The sequence below is a fragment of the Musca autumnalis genome, unplaced genomic scaffold, assembly GCF_047663935.1.
Source record: "Musca autumnalis isolate F117 unplaced genomic scaffold, ASM4766393v1 scaffold_4, whole genome shotgun sequence".
Classification (NCBI taxonomy): Eukaryota; Metazoa; Arthropoda; class Insecta; order Diptera; family Muscidae; genus Musca; species Musca autumnalis.
Genome location: NW_027411977.1, coordinates 202,588,026 through 202,609,275, shown reverse-complemented (window position 1 = coordinate 202,609,275; position 21,250 = coordinate 202,588,026). Strand labels below are relative to the sequence as shown.

General features: G+C 37.5%; 3 protein-coding genes across 3 annotated transcripts; 2 read left to right on the top strand and 1 right to left on the bottom strand.

The window, feature by feature from the left end:
• Positions 1 to 714: 714 nt before the first annotated feature.
• LOC141401966 (uncharacterized) lies at positions 715 to 14,588 on the bottom strand. The gene is made up of 2 exons (XM_073982559.1): positions 14,327 to 14,588; positions 715 to 1,307 (listed from the first exon to the last, which is right to left on the bottom strand). Exons 1-2 carry the CDS (start codon positions 14,512 to 14,514, stop codon positions 737 to 739), a joined length of 759 nt encoding a protein of 252 aa, XP_073838660.1. The 5' UTR covers positions 14,515 to 14,588; the 3' UTR covers positions 715 to 736.
• A 326-nt stretch (positions 14,589 to 14,914) lies between these two features.
• Positions 14,915 to 15,887, top strand: LOC141401942 (uncharacterized). The gene is made up of 2 exons (XM_073982517.1): positions 14,915 to 15,200; positions 15,281 to 15,887. The coding sequence occupies exons 1-2, from the start codon at positions 15,022 to 15,024 to the stop codon at positions 15,861 to 15,863; spliced, it is 762 nt and encodes a 253-aa protein (XP_073838618.1). The 5' UTR covers positions 14,915 to 15,021; the 3' UTR covers positions 15,864 to 15,887.
• A 4,170-nt stretch (positions 15,888 to 20,057) lies between these two features.
• On the top strand, positions 20,058 to 20,968 carry LOC141401677 (uncharacterized). The gene is made up of 2 exons (XM_073982015.1): positions 20,058 to 20,286; positions 20,362 to 20,968. Exons 1-2 carry the CDS (start codon positions 20,108 to 20,110, stop codon positions 20,861 to 20,863), a joined length of 681 nt encoding a protein of 226 aa, XP_073838116.1. The 5' UTR covers positions 20,058 to 20,107; the 3' UTR covers positions 20,864 to 20,968.
• Positions 20,969 to 21,250: the final 282 nt, after the last annotated feature.

The window sequence follows — 21,250 nt, the reverse complement described above, 5'->3', positions numbered from 1 at the left end:
TCGAGTGGCTCTCAGTCGATCAAATCGATGAGTTTCTCGGAGTTCAGGACAACCTGGACCCAGATCTCGCAACATAAAAACCCACTCTCTACTCTTTCCTTGTGAGCTACAGTTGTCTAACTTCATCTTGGGATGACAATGGTTGATGTTGATAATTGCAGCCTGTATGTAGATACAGAAGCGATCAGCTATCTGATCAAGACAATAATGCACCGACTATTTGGTAGATATGCGATAGATGCTCGTTACATTATATCGGATATAAATCCCATACTTATTTATGTGGTCCGATACCTAAGATCTGTCCCATAAGCTAAATAGATTTATACTCCCACCGATATGTAGATTTTTCTTCACAATTTCGAATGTAACGCTTTTTGGTATCATTGACAGTCCTTGTAGTCTTGGTCTTCCAGTCCTGCATCTGGTCCATATTTAGATGCCATAACCCACTACAAGTTTGGGATAGGCCTATCATTGATTGAAAAATGCATCTTAATTCGTTTTCCCATCATTTCAGTTAGCCTCTACTATACAATAAAGTGGATAACTACTATCCTATGTATCTGTCCCAGTATCCAGTGAGAACACATTGAACCAAAGTTCTCCGGGAGGTGTATCATCATTATCCGCTTGTTTTCCATCTTCCACATTAGTTTCAGAATAACAAAACCACATTTTTCATTTTTAATTTATTTCATTTATATTATTAAATAACAATAAAAATAAATTCTATTTATTTTCTTAAACTTTCTTTGCATTTTGTTGTTAAACCTACAACCATATCCAATGGTAAAGTATCAACTTTACCATGATCTTTGCTGTTACGCACGACTTCAATGGCATTTTGTATCATTGGCGATAATTGTTTTTCGAAATTCTCCAATTCAGCGTTATGTCCACTTAGTTCAGCATTGATATTCCTGAGGATTTTCAATTGTTGTTCATTTTTTTGTTGCAGCGATTTTTGTCGCTCTTCATATTGTTGTAATTCTCTTTCTAAATTCGTGAGCTTTTCTTTAAAATCTGTTATAATTTCGGGTGTTACAGATTCCACCAAGGGAGCTGATAAAAGTGCTGCGGCTGCTGTATGGCAATTTCTTTGATTCATAATTAATTTGAGATTTTCCATTTGTTCATCATTAATCTCTTGCAATTTCAAAATAATTCGTTCTTCAACAACATTATATTTACGTTGTGTGGAATTAAAGAAGAGCGTAATACGTTCGCAGGTGTCATCAGTGTCCAGGGGCGACAAGTTATTAACCGCTTTCATTTCTGCGAGTGCTTTGTATTGCTTATTGGAGCTGAAAGATATTACAAAAGGAAATAAGAAGAAGAAAGTTAAATTTTGTAAATTATTGAAAACGTAACCTCAAGAGATCTCTTCTATAGAAAAGAAGCCTTTCTAATAGGTCTTCTGGTGGTGTTTATATGAACATAACATCTCCATAGAGAATTTTTATAGCAGAAACGGCTGTCAAAGCGCTCTTGTTTACAATAAAATAGGGTTCTTCTATAGAATAACCTCAATAGATTAGAAGACCTCAATAGACGTCTTCTAGAATAGAGTGAAAGACCGCCGTTGTGGTCTTTTATTGAATTGAAGACCGCAGATGAGGTCGAGGCTCTTAAATCGAGGAGAAGATCTACGTCCTCTTTGAAAGGGAAAACCTCCGTAAGAGTCTCCGAATATCAAATCCCCTTAATTATTTTCTATGCAATAGAATACCTCCGTAACTGTCACTGAAGAAAGGGTCAAGAGGGGTTTTATGGCACTCTATTCCTGCAAGAACTCCATTGGTAAAAGTTATGGTCTGAGACCAAAGATCGTACACTGGCTGTACGATACGGTGGTCCTCCCTATTCTTACATATGGTGGGCTTGTCTGGTGGCATGCTCTCGGGAACAGTGCACTTCTGTCCAAATTATTAAGTGTTTAAAAAGCCGCATCTCTGCTAATCTCTGGCGCCATTAGAAGCACACCTCAATCCTTGATCTCCAATCTTTGGACATCACTATACACTTTCAGGCGGCGAGGACGGCTTTTAGAAGCACTTAGAAGCACACCTCAATCCTTGATCTCCAATCTTTGGACATCACTATACACTTTCAGGCGGCGAGGACGGCTTTTAGGCTTAGAGAGGCAGGTGTGTGGCAGTGTTCACGTTTTGGACATGCTAAGGTTCTCTCCACTTTCACTGATTTACTTGAGTCTAGTGGTTCCAATCACATCAGTGATTATATACCCACTGTACTCAATTTCAGCCAAATAAAAATCAAAATCCCAAGCAGAGATGCCTGGTCTAGTGGTAGCCCTCCTCTTGGCGGTCTGGCCATCTACACAGACGGCTCTAAGATGGAGGATGGCACAGGTGCCGGCGTCTTCTGCGAAAATCCACAAATTAAACAATCCTTCAAACTCAATGATAATTGCAGCGTTTTTCAGGCAAAGATTTTTGCAAATTGGGAAAGCAGTGGAGATGGTCAAAGAACATGGGAGCAGCCTTATAGGACCGGTGACTATTTTTGTCGATAGTCAAGCGGCCCTCAAGTCGAGGACCATATATTAAAAAGCTATCCTCGACTGCAAAAACACTCTGCTTGAAGTACGTGATATTGTTGACCTTTGCTGGGTTCCAGGACACAGTGATATAGAGGGAAACGAAGAGGCGGATGAACTAGCAAGGGGTGGATCTCAGTCGACTGACTTACCAGTTGAGTCATCTATCAGACCAAGTGCTACTACATCCGGAAACTTCGCGGTTTTTTTCTTGAGAAGGCAGGGCAAAGATGGCACAGGGAACCTGGTTGTAAGGTATCCAAGGCAATCTGGCCTAGCTACTCTCAATATAGATCCAATTCTCTCTTCTCACTTAATCAGTTAGGGATAAAGACCACTGTTGGACTCATTACGGGTCATAACATGGTCAGGTCCCTAACTTCTAGATGGGACAACAATAGTGTAGACTATTGTAGACTATGTCAAGACCCAGAAGAAACAGAGACGGTCGAACATCTACTATGTAGGTGCCCCTCGCTACTCACGAGGAGACATCGATTCTTCGGTAGACATGAGATAAATACTCTGACTTTCTTCTGCGACATAGATCCCATCTACATTTATCAATTTGCCAAAAATCTTAATTGGCTTGACAAACAAAACTAATCAACCACTTTTCTATTCTTCTTCACACAGGGGGATAGAAACCGGCTCAGCTTTAAACCACATCCATACTACATCACCTCCACTGCATCAACACATCTTCAACTACATCAACACATCCTCAACTACAGCAGCCACACACCCACATCCATATCTTCAACTTCAGCAGCCACACACCCACATCCATAACTTAATCACATCTATAAAACCAAAACTCTACTTCATCAGAATCAGCAATAGACAAACCACCGCATACCATCCACCATATACACCAGCACACATCACCATCACAACCTGAACAACCAATACTTCAAACTCTACAATAGACCTACCACAACACTCAACTTTTTTCTAAGGATGATCACAATGGACCTCATGGTCTCCGAGTGAAGTAGCTGCCAACAACGGTAGCTGCGCGTCCTATAACCAAACCAAACCAACTATCATCTATGAAATAAAATACCTCCCTAGGAATTTTCTATGGATTAGAAAACCTCGGTAGGGATCTTCTATGGAATACAAAACCTCCGCAGGGAACTTTTACAGACCAGAAGAACTAAGTTGGGATCGTCTGTGGAATTAACGACCTACGTTGGGGTCATCTGTGGAATAGAAGGCCTACATTACGGACTTGTTAGAATATAATACCTGCACAGGGCTCTTCAATCGCTTTGAAGACCTGAGTAGGGGTTATCTATGGAAGATTTCTTCTATGAAATAGAAAACTTTCGTAGCGATCGTCTGTGGAAATTTTTTTATGGATTTTAAATTTTTTGGATTTTCTAAGAAACAGAATATCTTCGCTGGGTCTTATATAGAATAGAATACCTCAGTGGTGGTCTTATCTACAACATTGACCTTCGAAGGGGTCTTCTGTACAATATAGACCTCCGTATGGGCATTATCTTAAAAGGAAGGCTTCCGATGTGGTCTTCTATTGCATAGACAACTTCAGTTGGGGTAGAATACGAGTATGGAATAAACAAACTCAGTTCGGGTATCCTATTGAAGGGCCACCAACCGCAGGTTTCTCTTATGGAGTAGATAACATCCTTATTGATGTTCTAACAAATAGAAGACCTCCACAGCGGTCTTCCATGCTATTCCTAGGTAACAGCAAACCTCCACTTATCTTTTATGAAATACTATGGAGTAGAAGACCTCAGCTGGTGTTTCCTATAGAATTGTGTAGTCTTTTATGGCATTGTGCCCCTCCGTTTATACCTACTATGGAGTAAAAGACCCCAGCGGGGCTTTCTTTATAATAGGAGACCTCCAAAAGATTTTTCTGTGGATTGGAAGATCTCCGTAGGGATTGTGAAATTTTTAAAGATTTTTGGAAGCCCTTTAAAGCGACAATGGGCGTGGAGTTTTTTAAGATTTTCGAAAGCCCCCAAAAGGGACAAGGGGCATGTATTTAAATTTTTTTGGAAGCACCTAAAAGGGACAATGGGAGTGGAGTTTTTAAAGCTTCTATCTCTGTTGGTTTAGTTTGGCTTTTAGGTCAGAAAATAAAACAATTTTTTTTTTGTTTTTATTTTATTTTTATTCTTCCAATATTTCGAACATCATCGGTGTTCATCATCAGGGATTTTCTTTTGAAAAAACAAATAACATTTTGTTATAAAAATATATAAACGACATATGTGAAAAATAATTACATTTTTGGTTTTTCTTTATCGACTATCGGTACATTTCTTCTTGCTCACAACTAATTCCCAACTAACTAAAGTTTTTTGTGTTTTTCTACAATATTTCTATAGATTCTGGCACAGTGTTCTGTGTCTACCTTATAATTCATACGCTTTTCCGCTGGTACATTAATTATGTGCAGCATTTCTAGCATGTATCTGCGTCTACTATTGTTCTCTTGCGTTAACACATCCTTGAAGTTTGGTGTGTGTCCCGATTGTGCACAATGTGCTGCAAGGGCAGTTTTTTGCTCCAATGGCTTGTTTTTTATTCTCTGATCCGACTTATGGCCACACAATCTTGTCTTCAACTTATTCTTTGTTGTGCCAACATATACTTTGTCGCACGAGTTTGACGAGTCACCATTACATTTTATTCTGTAGACAACATTGGATTTTTTCTTCTGTAGGGGTTTTTGATTTTGTCTGACTGTGTTGTTATTCTTTAGTGCCAATTGGTATCGTTTTTTGTCATATAAATTTGAATGGGAAAATCTTTCGGAAAATTCTGGTATATACGTGAACCTTTTAAATATCTTGTGCTCCTTTTGTTCATTATTGTTGGAGGGTTTTGATGTTACCTGTTGTATCAATTCATTGATGGTTTTGTAGGGAAAATCGTTCATCCTTAATATTTTTCGTATCTTGTTTATGTTTTTTGAATAAAAAACGTTGTCGCTAATGTTTAGAACTCTCCTTATGAAATTTGTGGCCGTGTTTATTTTTATTCTCCTATGGTGATTTGAGTGGTAAATTATTAGCCTGCCCGACGATGTTGGTTTTTGATACCAATCCAATAACAATGTGTTTCTTTTTCGAAGAATAATTGAGTCTAGGTATGACAGTTGATTGTTGGTTTCACATTCCATTGTGAACCTTATTTGGTTGTGGTATGTGTTTAAAGTTTCAATGGTTTTGTCGATCTGATCTTTTTTTACTATACAAAATATGTCATCAACGTCGTCATATTTCGTTAACGTCCTGGGTTTGATGGTTAGTTTTTCCATCGATTCGTCAAGAAGCTTTTCCATAATAATGTCCGCAATGATTGGGGAAATTGGTGAGCCCATTGGCATCCCTTTTAATTGTTCATAGAACTTGTCATTGTATAGAAAGTATCTCGATTCCTTGATGCATAAGTTTAAGATTTCTATAAAAAGATTTTTTGGTATATTTGTATGTTTTTCAATGATGTTCCACTTTTCTTTGATGACGTTGATTGCCAGGTTCACTGGGAAATAGGGATATAACATCAAAAGATACTAATATTTCGTCGTCATCAATGTGCTGATTACTAACTCTAGATTTGAAGTCGATTGCGTCTTTAATATTATATTTTGATTCCATTGTTAGGACTTTCAAAATTGTTCCAATGTATTTGGATAAGGCATATGCCGGCGAATTTACAAATGAACATATGGGTCGCAATGGGGTTCCTTCCTTATGTATTTTTGGAAGTCCGTAAATCTTTGGAGATACCGACGTTTTGCTAATCAATTGGTTTTTATCTATTTCATTGATTATCTTCAAATCGTAGAGTTTTGTGATAAGCTTATTGCATTTGTCCTGTAATCCAGTAGTAGGATCTTTTCTTAGCCGTTTGTAAGTACAAATATCATTGAGTATTTGATGCATTTTAGTGTCATATTCCGTTTTTAACATGGCCACTGTCTTTCCCCCTTTATCGGCATTTTGTATATAAATGTGTTTATTCTCTTTTAAGAACTTTGTGGTTTGACCCACTGTCTCTAATATAAAACGATCTCTTTGATTTAGTGATTTGTTTCTTATATGATTGTTGATGAGAGTAATGAAGCTTATTCTCGCATCTTCTTGTAATACTCTGCTATCTAATGCATTGATGCTCAAAATAAAAAAGAGAGTAAAGTAGTGAGAGAATCACAAGAAAGTTTGTATCAGCATTCAGTGGTTGCTAAACCTGTGACCAGTAAACATGTGGCGGGTGTGTGCGGTTTTGTTCAGTGTCCCCACTAAAATTATGCGTATATCCATGCACATGTTTACTTGTCGGCTGCTCAACGACGACTGATTGTTATTCTCACATACGTTAACGTATATCAATGGTGCACAAGAAGAGAATGCTATTTAGGGTTTTTGTATGGGAAAGAGAGTTGTAGTTAACTTTTTCGTAAAGACGCGTGCATGGCTGACGTATATGGATGATCTTGGCTGACGTATATGGATGATCTTGGCTGACGTATATGGATGATCTTGGCTGATCTAATGTTTGGATGCAGTCCTCTCCCTCTGCAATAGTGTTAAATAAAGCAGCCATGCACGCGTCTTTACGAAAAAGTTAACTACAACTCTCTTTCCCATACAAAAACCCGAAATAGCATTCTCTTCTTGTGCACCATTGAAATAAAGGAAAAGTAGTTGTTGTTGATGGGAGTGCGAATTTTGGTCCTAGTGAGAGCAACCACTCAACATTGGTGGGAATGTCAGTGTTCGTGGTATTGACGAACCACGTTTTGTTTTGCTCATTGATGCTCAAAATATTTTGTTCATTAGTCTCTCTGAACGAGCCATTCCTTTGCTAAAGCACGGCAGATGAGAAAAATGGAGAACATATGTTGTTGTTGCAGTCACGTTAACGTATATGGGTGATCTTGGCTGGTTTTGCTGCATGCCTAGTTCACGATATTGTTGTTGTTTTAATGTGTCTAGTTTTTTAATATGTGTGGTCTTTTGCTTCAAAACTTGTGATTGGTTAATGGTATTCTCACTCTCTAAGAATGTTTTTAGATCTTCTCTTTCTAAGAGAGTAGTGAGTTTGGTTTTTGAGTTATTTAACATTTCTCTGGTGACTTTAGACTGTTTGTGCTTTTCTTGTATTAGGAGTTTAAGAATTTTCATGTGGAAGTTGTATATGTGTTTTTCTAGTGTTGTCCTGGTGTTTTGGTGGTATTGAGTTGTTAGTTTTAAATAAGTTTCGTGTATTCTTTGTAGTGTTAGTGATAAAATTGGGTATGATACCTGCTTCCTTGCATTTAATGAGGAATGTTGCTGTTGTTTTTAACCTTGCTGTGAGCCTGTTATTTTTCGAATATTCTTTAAGGATATTTCGTGTATTGTCGTCATATTTTTGTTTTATATTTTTATACAGCTTCATGTTGATTTGCGTGTTTTTCGGCGAGCCTTCCGTGTTTTAATTTGATTTAATTTTTGTTGACCTTTGGACTTTCTATCTCTGTTGGTTTAGTTTGGCTTTTAGGTCAGAAAATAAAACAAATTTTTTGGTTTTTATTTTATTTTTATTCTTCCAATATTTCGAACATCATCGTTATTCATCATCAGGGATTTTCTTTTGAAAAAACAAATAACATTTTGTTATAAAAATATATAAACGACATATGTGAAAAATAATAACATTTTTGGTTTTTCTTTATCGACTATCGGTACATCTCTTCTTGCTCACAACTAATTCCCAACTAACTAAATATATAAAAACCAATTGATTAGCAAAACGTCGGTATCTCCAAAGATTTACGGACTTCCAAAAATACATAAGGAAGGAACCTCATTGCGACCCATATATTCATTTGTAAATTCGCCGACATATGCCTTATCCAAATACATTGGAACAATTTTGAAAGTCCTAACAATGGAATCAAAATATAATATTAAAGACGCAATCGACTTCAAATCTAGAGTTAGTAATCAGCACATTGATGACGACGAAATATTAGTATCTTTTGATGTTATATCCCTATTTCCCAGTGTTCCAGTGAACCTGGCAATCAACGTCATCAAAGAAAAGTGGAACATCATTGAAAAACATACAAATATACCAAAAAATCTTTTTATAGAAATCTTAAACTTATGCATCAAGGAATCGAGATACTTTCTATACAATGACAAGTTCTATGAACAATTAAAAGGGATGCCAATGGGCTCACCAATTTCCCCAATCATTGCGGACATTATTATGGAAAAGCTTCTTGACGAATCGATGGAAAAACTAACCATCAAACCCAGGACGTTAACGACATATGACGACGTTGATGACATATTTTGTATAGTAAAAAAAGATCAGATCGACAAAACCATTGAAACTTTAAACGCATACCACAAACTAATAAGGTTCACAATGGAATGTGAAACCAACAATCAACTGTCATACCTAGATTCAATTATTCTTCGAAAAAAAACACATTGTTATTGGATTGGTATCAAAAACCAACATCGTCGGGCAGGCTAATAATTTACCACTCAAATCACCCTAGGAGAATAAAAATAAACACGGCCACAAATTTCATAAGGAGAGTTCTAAACATTAGCGACAACGTTTTTTATTCAAAAAACATAAACAAGATACGAAAAATATTAAGGATGAACGATTTTCCCTACAAAACCATCAATGAATTGATACAACAGGTAACATCAAAACCCTCCAACAATAATGAACAAAAGGAGCACAAGATATTTAAAAGGTTCACGTATATACCAGAATTTTCCGAAAGATTTTCCCATTCAAATTTATATGACAAACAAGTAAGCAAAGGCTATAGTCGGACGGGGCCGACCATGTGATACCCTACACCACAACCTGTAGGAATTAGCTACGTGCAACCGCCTTGCACGCTGATTGACCGGGTTCGATTCACATCAAAATGTCTACGTTGGCAAAATACCCTTAGTAATGTTGGCGATATATCCTGAGTATTTCAGCCATGAAAAACGTCTGGTGTATGTCAGCCGCTAAATAATATCAGATCATCATGCAAAATTATAGGCATTTTCTTCTACTTAAACTCTTACCTCGTGCAAAATTTCGTGACTATTGAGCCATAACTGCCTCTAGCGGGTTTATGATTACACTACAAACAAAAAATGGATATATTAGGCAGTAACTTTGTTATCTGATTACGTACATCAACATAATTGTCATCAATTGAAAGGTCAAGAGATCGTCTTCCAAATATAACTCACGAGTGGGGAATGTGTCCTTCAGAAACAAAGATATAAGCTGTTTGTTAACAATTTTCACACAAAAGTTGTGGTCCATTTAACCCTCTAGATATTATCTGATCGCCATCTCAAATTGCAAACTTCTTCTTTGTCATATACTCTTACCTTATTTAAAATTTCAAGGCGGTCGGACTATTATTGCGACATACAGAGCAGCTACAAAATCGGATACAAATTATGTTTTTGGTCTATTTCAACCGCTAAATATTTCACGATCATCACCAATTGAAATAGCGATCTATTCTGATGTGAAACCGACCTCCATACCAAATTTCGTGACGATCGGTCCATAATTGCGGCCTGGAGTTTGATTACAATTTATAATGGACAGACGGACACACGGACGGACGGACGGACACACATCTCAAAATCGCTTTATCTCGTCGAGATATGAAGATTGGTATACCACATTGGGGGTCTCCGAAGAATATTTCGCGGTGTTACATGAATTTTTCCCAAAACAAACTTATAATACCCTTTCCACATAGTGGTGTAGGGTATAAAAACGATACCAATTGGCACTAAAGAATAACAACACAAACAAAAACTTCTTCAGTCAGACAAAATCAAAAACCCCCTCAGAAGAAAAATCCAATGTTGTCTACAGAATAAAATGTAATGGTGACTCGTCAAACTCGTGCGACAAAGTATATGTTGGCACAACAAAGAATAAGTTGAAGACAATATTGTGTGGCCATAAATCGGATCAGAGAATAAAAAACAAGCCATTGGAGCAAAAAACTGCCCTTGCAGCACGTTGTGCACAATCGGGACACACACCAAACTTCAAGGATGTGGATGTGTTAACGCAAGAGAGCAATAGTAGACGCAGATACATGCTAGAAATGCTGCACATAATTAATGTACCAGCGGAAAAGCGTATGAATTATAAGGTAGACATAGAACACTGTGCCAGAATCTATAGAAATATTGTAGAAAAACACAAAAAACTTTAGTTAATTGGGAATTAGTTGTGAGCAAGAAGAGATGTACCGATAATCGATAAAGAAAAACCAAAAATGTAATTATTTTTCACATATGTCGTTTATATATTTTTATAACAAAATGTTATTTGTTTTTTCAAAAGAAAATCCCTGATGATGAACACCGATGATGTTCGAAATATTGGAAGAATAAAAATAAAATAAAAACAAAAAAATTTGTTTTATTTTCTGACCTAAAAGCCAAACTAAACCAACAGAGATAGAAAGTCCAAAGGTCAACAAAAATTAAATCAAAAAAAAAAAAAAAAAGTTTTTAAAGATTTTTGGAAGCCCCTAAAAGGGACAATGGGCCTGGAGTTTTCAAAGGTTTTTTGGGTGCCTCAAGTAAAGGCAATAGGCGTGGAGCTTTCAAAGATTTTTGGGAGCCACATATTAGGGCATTATGCGTGGAGTTATTAAAGATTTTTGGGAGCCACATATTAGGACATTATTCGTGGAGTTATTAAAGATTTTTGGGAGCCACATATCAGGGCATTATGCGTGGAGTTTTTAAAAAATTTTTGGAGTCACAACTAAAGGCAATAGACGTTCAGATTTTAATGATTTGTGGGAGCCCGTAAAAGGGACAATAAGCGTGGAGTTTTTAAAGATTTTTGGGAGCCACAAGTCAAGGCAATAGTCGTGGAGTTCTTAAAGATTTTTGGGAGCCACAAGTCAAGGCAATAGGCGTGAAGTTCTTAAAGATTTTTGGGAGCCACAAGTCAAGGCAATAGGCGTGGAGTTCTTAAAGATTTTTTGAAATAAAGGAGATAGGCCTTGAGTTTTTAAAGATTTTTGACAACCACAAATACAGGCAAAAGCGTGGAGTTTTTAAAGATTTTTGGCAGACACAAATAAAGGCAATAGGTGTGGAGTTTTTAAAGATTTTTGGCAGTTTTTAAAGATTTTTTGGAGCCACAAATAAAGGCAATAGGTGTGGAGTTTTTAAAGATTTTTGGGAGTCACAAATAGAGGCAATAGGTGTGGAGTTTTTAAAGATTTTGGGAGCCCCAAATAAAGGCAATAGGTGTGGAGTTTTTAAAGATTTTTGGGAGCCACAAATAAAGGCAATAGGTGTGGAGTTTTTAAAGATTTTTGGGAGCCACAGGGAGGGAAGATACGTAGGGAAACTTCCACATGTGTCTTTTAAAGAATAGACAGCTTCAATATGGATTTTTTCTTTTCTATCGTATAGAAGATCACTTAGAAGGCCTTTCCCCCTTGAGGCCTTCTATAAAATAGGGATCATTTATGGACTAGAGGGCTTCCGTAGGGATCTTCTCTAGAATTGAAGACCTCCTTTAGTACCACCTATAGAAAAATGGATCTCTGTCGGAGTCCTCTATGAAAGAGAAGATTTCCTTATGGGTCTCTATGTGGTAGAAGATAGGTATCTTCCATGGGATAGATATCTTTCGTTGGCATCTTCTTAAAAACAGTATACCTCCGTAGGGTCCTCTATGGAATAATAGATCTCCGCTGGGGTCTTCTATATAATGGAAAACAACCGAAATTATCATATGTTGACTAGAAGATTTCCGTAAGGATTTTAGACCTCTCTGGAGTTTTATATAGAATAGAAGACCTCCGCTGGGATCTCTAATAGGGGTTAGGGGTCTTTGCGGAAGATACGATTTTCCTTTTCTTGTGTAATAATAATAAGTAGGGATCTTCTGTAGGATAGAACACTTCAGTAGGCAACTTCTAAGGAACAGAAGACCTCCATAATGATTCTCTGTTGTGGAATTGAAGGGGGTTTGGGTCTTCGGCGAAGGAAAAGGTTTCCGTACGGGTCTCTTGTGTAATATCAAACCTCGTAGGGATCTTTTATAGGGTACTGACCTTATATAGGATAGAACACCTGCGCAGGCATCAGCTAAGGTACAGAAGACCTCCATAGGGATCCTCCGTTGTGGTGTTTTATGGAATTGAAGACCACAGTTGGGGTCTTGTATAGACCTCCATGATGTTTTTAAATCGATGAGGAGACCTCCGTAGCGATCAACTATGGGATCCGTTGGATAGAAGACCTCCGAATAGATTTTCTTTCGAATACAAGACTTCTTTAGGGACCTCAGTCGGGGCCTTCTATAAAACAGAAGACCTCCTTTGGGGCCTTCTATGGAATAGAAGATCTCCGCAGGGATTTTTTTACGGAATAGAAGACCTCCGTACGGACCTTTTATGAAATAGAAGACCTCGGTTGGTGTCTTCTATCGAATAAAATACCTCCGAATGGATATTGTATGGAACAGAAGATCTCCGTAAATATCTTCTACGGAATAGAAGACCTCCGAAAGGATCTTTTATGGAATAGAAGACCTCCGTATGGACTTTTTTTTTATAAAATAGAAAACTTCCGTATGAATCTTCTATAGAATAGAAGAAATCTGTAGCAATCTTCTATAGAATAGATGAGCACTATTGTGGTCTTATATAGAATGGACAACTTCCGTAGGGATATTCTATGCAAAAGAAGATTTCCGTAGGGAACTCCTATGGAATAGCAAATTTCCGAAAGGATATTTTTATGGTATAGAAGAAGGGATCTTCAATGAGATATAACATCTACAAAGGAATCTTCTATGGGTTATAACACCTGCGAAGGGTTCTTCTATGAGACAGAAGACATCCATTTGGATCTTCTGCCATATAGAAAAGCTCCACAGGGATATTTTATTGATTAGAAGGAATCCACAGGGATCTTCTACTAAATATAAGGCCTTCTTAAGGGTCTTCTATGAAATAGAAGATCTCCGTTGTAGTCGTTTGTGGAATTGGAGACCTCGGCTAGGGTGTTTTCCACAATATCAACTTTCGTAGGGGTCTACTCTAGCATATAAACCTTCGATGGGGGACTATATGAATTCTCCCATGGAATAGAAGATCTCCTTAGGGATCTGCTAAAAAATAGAAGACTTCCATACGGATCTTCTATGGAATTGAAGACTTCCGTTGGATATTCTATACAATAAAATACCACTGTACGGGTCTTCTATGGAATGGAAAACCTCCGTAGGCTTCTCTACAGGATAAAAGACCTCCGTTGGGGCCTTCTAAGAAATTGAAGACTTCCATTGGGATCTTCTATAGAATAAAAAAGCTCCTTAGGGATCTTCTATGGAATGGAAAACCTCCGTAGGCATCTTTACAGAATTGAAGACCTCCGTTGGGCCCTTCTAAGGAATTGAAGACTTCCATTGTGATCTTCTATAGAATAAAAGAGCTCCGTAGGGGTCTTCTATGGAATGGAAAGCATCTGTAGGCATCTTCTACAGAATAAAGGACCTCCATTGGGGTCTTTTATGGAATAAAAGACTCTCTTTGGGTCTTCCATAGAATAAAATACCTCGCAGGGGTCTTCTGTACAATATAAAGATTGGTAGGGGTATAATGTTGTATAGTAGGCTTCCGTTTGGGTATTTTATGGAATAGATGACCACCATGGGGATCTCTAGAAAGCTTGGGGTTTTTCTAATTTTACATTTACTTACAATGTTTCCAATTCATTTATGTCATAATTTAAACCATCAACAACCTCTTGCACCCGAACAATATTAGCATCGTGATCTTTAAATTTTTCCGAATCGACATTTATTTCAAATCCACATTTGGATAATACACAAAGTGAGAGTAGTATATAACATACGAATATGCGACAAGACGCAACCGGTCGAAGCATTTTAATGATGTCAAAGCGTACAAAAAACCAAAACAACGGAATTAAACTCTGTTCTGACAAGGCACAAAATTATACTGAAGAAGTATTTTTGAAAAATATTATAAAATTTTAATTAAAAACTAAAAAAAACACCCCAGTCTATATAGTTATTATTTGTATGAACGCTATGAACGGCATCTTCTGATAAGAATGCCGAGAGATAGTGTTTGTTATAAATTTAATAAATTGAGTCTGATCACCCCTCTGATCAACTACACATTGTGATCATCTGAAAGAGATAATCTAAAAACGTTTTGAAAGATACCTGTAATATTCTCGCGAAAAGTATCGCTGGCGATATTTCCAGCTTCATAAAAATCCCCGTATCAATCATTCGGCTGCTATCAGTGAGATTCTGTTGTTATCAGTGGCTTAACAGAAACCAAACAACGACAACGAAGTTCTCACCCAACAAATTTCAATTGTCAACTTCAGTTTTGATTTTGTCCTAAGCTGCTGAACAGTAAAATGTCGCATTTCCCAGCAATTGTCGTCGGCTGTCTTTGTGTGATTTTATTCACCTCTGGCCTAGTAGAATGTCAAGAGTCTCACGGTGAAAAAATTTTGCTACAGCATTTCACCAATGTTAACAAACTGAGAACGGATATCGAAAAGATGCCAAATGGAATGGAAATTATAAAGAAAAAGTAAGAACTTACCTGCATGTTGAGGCCACTATCCACGGCTCATCTCTAAATATACATTTTTATTTCTTCTCTTCCTTTAGAATTCAGCAAACGACCCGACTGATTGATGATATAAAAACGGCAAAGGACAATTCAAGCAGCAGCAACAAAAACGAAGAGATCTGTCAACGAATGTCCGCTTTTGTTGAGCAAACCAAAAACAAGCATCAATCGTTTGAAAAACGTATCGTCAATAAATTGGATGAAATACAAGCCGGGCAAAATAACATGGCTTTGCAAATTCTAAGTAAAAAAGATTGCCATTCCAATAATATTTTGGCAGCAATAGCCGCCACGACTGAGCCGCCGCCATCAACTGATTCATTAGCCCAACTTAAGGTGAAATTGGAAAATTTCGAAAAGCAATTGAAAAATTTTGATAACCAACAACGGGTGTTGCAAACTCAACAAGACGAACAAATGAAATTGTTGCAGGAGATTATGGCCAAACTTCTACAACACAAGGAGAAATTTATAAATTTTGAGCAGGAAGTTCCAACAGTGACTAAGGCAGCAGCTACGTCCGTCAAAGATGCCAGATCACAAATCGAACTTACCAAATTGCCAATGAAGTATGTTTTGGGTATGACACAAAAACAACAACAAACAAAAGAAAATAAGTAAATAAAATGTGTTTTTACAAATGTATGTGTATGAGTGTGCGTTCAGTGTTACTTAATTCTTAGTTGGACATAGAGGGACATCGGTTTTAAGAAATACTTCTACGATGGCCTCTACGAAGAACCTCAATTCTCTGAAAGAATCGAACGGTATTCAACTAATTCTCTAAGAGAAATGGTTTACTTAACATTCTTCAATTGAATAAAAGATCTGCGTTTAGGTCTTCTAAGGAATAGGAGACGTCCGCAAAGATAAGAAGACATTTGTAGGGTTCTCTTTGGGAGTTAAAGACTTACATAGGGTTTAACTCTAAAAAGAGGAGACTTCCACGGGGGCTATTCTATGGAATAGGAGATCTACCTATGGAATAGAAGACCTCCGTGCAGCCTTCTGTAGAAAGGATGATATTCCTAGGCGTATTCTATAGAACAGAAGCCCTCTGTAATGGCCTTCTATAGAATATACGACCTCCGTAGGGGCCTTTCATAAAACTGAAGACTTCCGTAAGGGTGTTCAATAGAACATAATACCTCAGTAGGGATTTGTATAGAACAGAATACCTCCGCATGGATGTTCTATAAAACAAAATACCTCCGTAAGAATCTTCTATCGAAGTGGAAACCTTCAAAGGGGGTATTCTATAGAACAGTAGTCCTCCGAAGGGGTCCTCTATAGACATTCTCTGTATATAGAGGACCCCAAAATAGGAGTATTCTATAAAATAGAAGACCTCCGTATTAGTCATCTAGAGAATAGAAGAACACCGCAGGAGTCTTTGTAGGGTTCTCTTTGGGAGTTAAAGACTTACATAGGGTTTAACTCTAAAAGAGGAGACTTCCACGGAGGCTATTCTATGGAATAGGAGATCTACCTATGGAATAGAAGACCTCCGTGCAGCCTTCTGTAGAAAGGATGATATTCCTAGGCGTATTCTATAGAACAGAAGCCCTCTGTAATGGCCTTCTATAGAATATACGACCTTCGTAGGGGCCTTTCATAAAACTGAAGACTTCCGTAAGGGTGTTCAATAGAACATGATACCTCAGTAGGGTTTTGTATAGAACAGAATACCTCCGCATGGATGTTCTATAAAACAAAATACCTCCGTAAGGGTCTTCTATCGAAGTGGAGACCTCCAAAGGGGGTATTCTATAGAACAGTAGTCCTCCGAAGGGGTCCTCTATAGACATTCTCTGTATATAGAGGACCCCAAAATAGGAGTATTCTATAAAATAGAAGACCTCCGTATTAGTCATCTAGAGAATAGAAGAACTCCGCAGGAGTCTTCTATACAATAGAAAAACTCCGTAGGAGTCTTCTATAGAATAGAAGAACACATTAGGGGTCTTAGGAAGAACACCATGGGAGTCTTCTATAGAATAGAAGAACACATTAGGGGTCTTCCCTAGAATAGGACAACCCCGAAGGAGTTTTCTATAGAATAAAAAAACTTGGTAGGATTCTTCTATAGAATAGAATAACCCCGTAGAAGTCTTCCTTAGAGTAGAAGAGCTCCGTAGGAGTCTTCTATGGTGTAGAAGAACTCCATAGGAGTTATCTATATATTATAAGACCTACGTAGGAGTCTTCTATATAATGGAAGACCTTCGTAGGTGTATTCTATAGAATAGAAGACCTCCGTAGGAGTCTTCTCTAGAATAGAAGACCTCCGTAGGAGTCTTCTATAGAATAGAAGACCTTCGTAGGAGTCTTCTATAGAATAGAAGATATCCGTAGGAGTCTTCTATAGAATAGAAGATATCGGTAGGAGTCTTCTATAGAATAGAATACCTCCGTAGGAGTCTTCTATAGAATAGAATACCTCCGTAGGAGTCTTCTATAGAATAGAATACCTCCGTAGGAGTCTTCTATAGAATAGAATACCTCCGTAGGAGTCTTCTTCAGAATAGAAGATCTCCGTAGGAGCCATCTATAGAATAGAAGATATTCGTAGTAGTCTTCTATAGAATAGAAGACTTCCGTATAAGTCTTCTATAGGATAGAAGACCTTCGTAGTAGTCTCCTATAGGATAGAAGACCTCCGAAGGCGTCTTCTATAGAATAGAAGACCTCCGTAGGAGTCTTCTATAGAATAGAACACCTCCGTAGGAGTCTTCTATAGAATAGAATACCTCCATAGGAGTCTTCTATAGAATAAAAGATCTCCGTATGAGTCTTCTATAGAATAGAAGATTTCAGTAGGAGTCTTCTATAGAATAGAAGATATCCGTAGGAGTCTTCTATAGGATAGAAGATATCCGTAGGAGTCTTCTATAGGATAGAAGACCTCCGTATAAGTCTTCTATAGGATAGAAGACCTTCGTAGTAGTCTCCTATAGGATAGAATACCTCCGTAGGAGTCTTCTATAGAATAGAATACCCCCGTAGGAGTCTTCTTCAGAATAGAAGATCTCCGTAGAAGCCATCTATAGAATAGAAGATCTTCGTAGTAGTCTTCTATAGAATAGAAGATCTTCGTAGTAGTCTTCTATAGAATAAAAGATCTCCGTAGGAGTCTTCTATAGAATAGAAGACCTCCGTAGGAGTCTTCTATAGAATAAAAGATCTCCGTATGAGTCTTCTATAGAATAGAAGATTTCAGTAGGAATCTTCTATAGAATAGAAGATATCCGTAGGAGTCTTCTATAGAATAGAAGACCTCCGTAGGAGTCTTCTATAGAATAGTAGACCTCCGTAGGAGTCTTCTATAGAATAGAAGATATCCGTAGGAGTCTTCTATAGAATAGAAGATATCGGTAGGAGTCTTCTATAGAATAGAATACCTCCGTAGGAGTCTTCTTCAGAATAGAAGATCTCCGTAGGAGCCATCTATAGAATAGAAGATCTTCGTAGTAGTCTTCTATAGAATAGAAGACCTCCGTATAAGTCTTCTATAGGATAGAAGACCTCCGTATAAGTCTTCTATAGGATAGAAGACCTTCGTAGTAGTCTCCTATAGGATAGAAGACCTCCGTAGGAGTCTTCTATAGAACAGAAGACCTCCGTAGGAGTCTTCTATAGAACAGAAGACCTCCGTAGGAGTCTTCTATAGAACAGAAGACCTCCGTAGGAGTCTTCTACAGAATAGAAGAATAGAGGCTTCTAGGAGTCTTCTACAGAACAGAAGAACTCCGTAGGAGTCTTCTATAGAATAGAAGAGCTACCTAGGAGTCCTCTATAGAATAGAAGAGCTACGTAGGAGTCTTCTATAGAATAGAAGAGCTTCGTAGGAGTCTTCTATAGAATAGAAGACCTCCTCAGTCCTTCTATAGAATAGAAGACCTCCGTAGGAGACTTCAATAGAATAGAAGACCTCCGTAGGAGTCTTCAATAGAATAGAAGACCTGCGTAGGAGTCTTCAATAAAATAGAAGACCTGCGTAGGAGTCTTCAATAGAATAGAAGACCTGCGTAGGAGTCTTCAATAGAATAGAAGACCCCCGTAGGAGTCTTCAATAGAATAGAAGACCTCCATAGGAGTCTTCAATAGAATAGAAGACCTCCTTAGGAGTCTTCAATAGAATAGAAGACCTCCTTAGGAGTCTTCTATAGAATAAAAGACCTCCGTAGGAGTCTTCTATAGAATAAAAGACCTCCGTAGGAGTCTTCTATAGAATAAAAGACAAGAGTCTTCTATAAAATAAAAGACCTCCGTAGGATACTTCTATAGAAGAGAAGACCTCCGTAGGAGACTTCTATAGAATAGAAGATATCGGTAGGAGTCTTCTTTAGAATAGAATACCTCCGTAGGAGTCTTCTATAGAATAGAAGACCTCCGTAGGAGTCTTCTATAGAATAAAAGACAAGAGTCTTCTATAAAATAAAAGACCTCCGTAGGATACTTCTATAGAAGAGAAGACCTCCGTAGGAGACTTCTATAGAATAGAAGATATCGGTAGGAGTCTTCTATAGAATAGAATACCTCCGTAGGAGTATTCTATAGAATAGAAGACCTCCGTAGGAGTATTCTATAGAATAGAAGACCTCCGTAGGAGTCTTCTACAGAATAGAAGACCTCCGTAGGAGTATTCTATAGAATATTGAATAGAAGACCTCCGTACATGAAATTCTTCGCAGCCGAGACTTTCACCAATCCCCCCCCCCCCCCCTACAATCCGACAACAACAACCCTTATCAGTATACATTTTTATTTCCAATTGTATAAATAAACATGCTCTCAGCATCCGAACTTAGTACCGAGCTGATAATCAAACTGAACACAACACCAATTTCATTTTTACATTCAAAATGACAACTCAACGGAAGGGATGTTGTCTTGCTGCGATTATTGCTTTTCTTATATTGTCAACCGAAGCAAGCGGGGAGGCAAACCAAAAGAATATAACAGAAATCATGGGTAGCTATGTGTATAATCTTCAGGAGCGCGTTAATAGTATGAAACATGATGTGACCACATTGAACACGAGGTAAGTGAAAAACTGATAAGTTTGTTTTTGCGATTAAAAATCTCAGATTTATATGATTGCGATTCTATTTTGCAGTTCAAAGAAGATAATTAACTCATTGGAAGGGATTAAAACTCAAATTGCCGAAGACAGCAGCATATGCGACCAAATAGACGTGGACATGGATGCGCTGGTAACGAAAGTGAAAACAATACAAGATGAACAAACTAAACAGCTGGACAACCTCTTAGACAAACAACAAAAATATATTGAAAATTGCAATAAAACTAAAAGTGAAAGTAGTGTTTTGTCCGAATTATTGGCTGACATCAATGGGAGAGCCAATAAATTCGAAGAACAATTGGCTAAAATTGACAGTGTTCTTGACCAGGAAATGCAAAAGCAATCGACAGAAGTAAATAATCAGCAAATGAAACTCTTGGATGATATCGATGCAAAACTAAGTGCTAATCAAGAGAAAATCGCAAATTATGAAAATCAAATACCCGCGCTACTGGAATTGGTGCAATCTATCAATGAAGTACTTTTTCGCAAGCCGCATAAAATACCGTTCGATAAAATCTTGGCATTAAATTAAACCTTGCCGACAATCTAAATATTAACGACATATTATATGTATGAAAAATCAGTTGCTTAAATGTTTTAATATCTACAGAGCTACATTAAACTTTTGCTCCGGAAATTCTTCTTCATTCAGGTTTTGATATATTTCTGGAGAAATGTTGGTGATCTTGGAAATTAGTTATTTTTTAGTTTGAGATATATTGAAAAAAAATATGTTAATCATCTATATATATAAAAGAGCTTAGTGAGTGAGTGACTGAGTTACTGAGTGAGTGACTGACATATCATCGCCCAGACGAAACCGCTGAAGCTAGAAAGCTGAAATTTTGACTGTAGGTTGCTGTCGGTGTGTAGGGGTGAGATAAGGCTGGGTTTTTGGAAATTCGACCTAGAAGGGTAC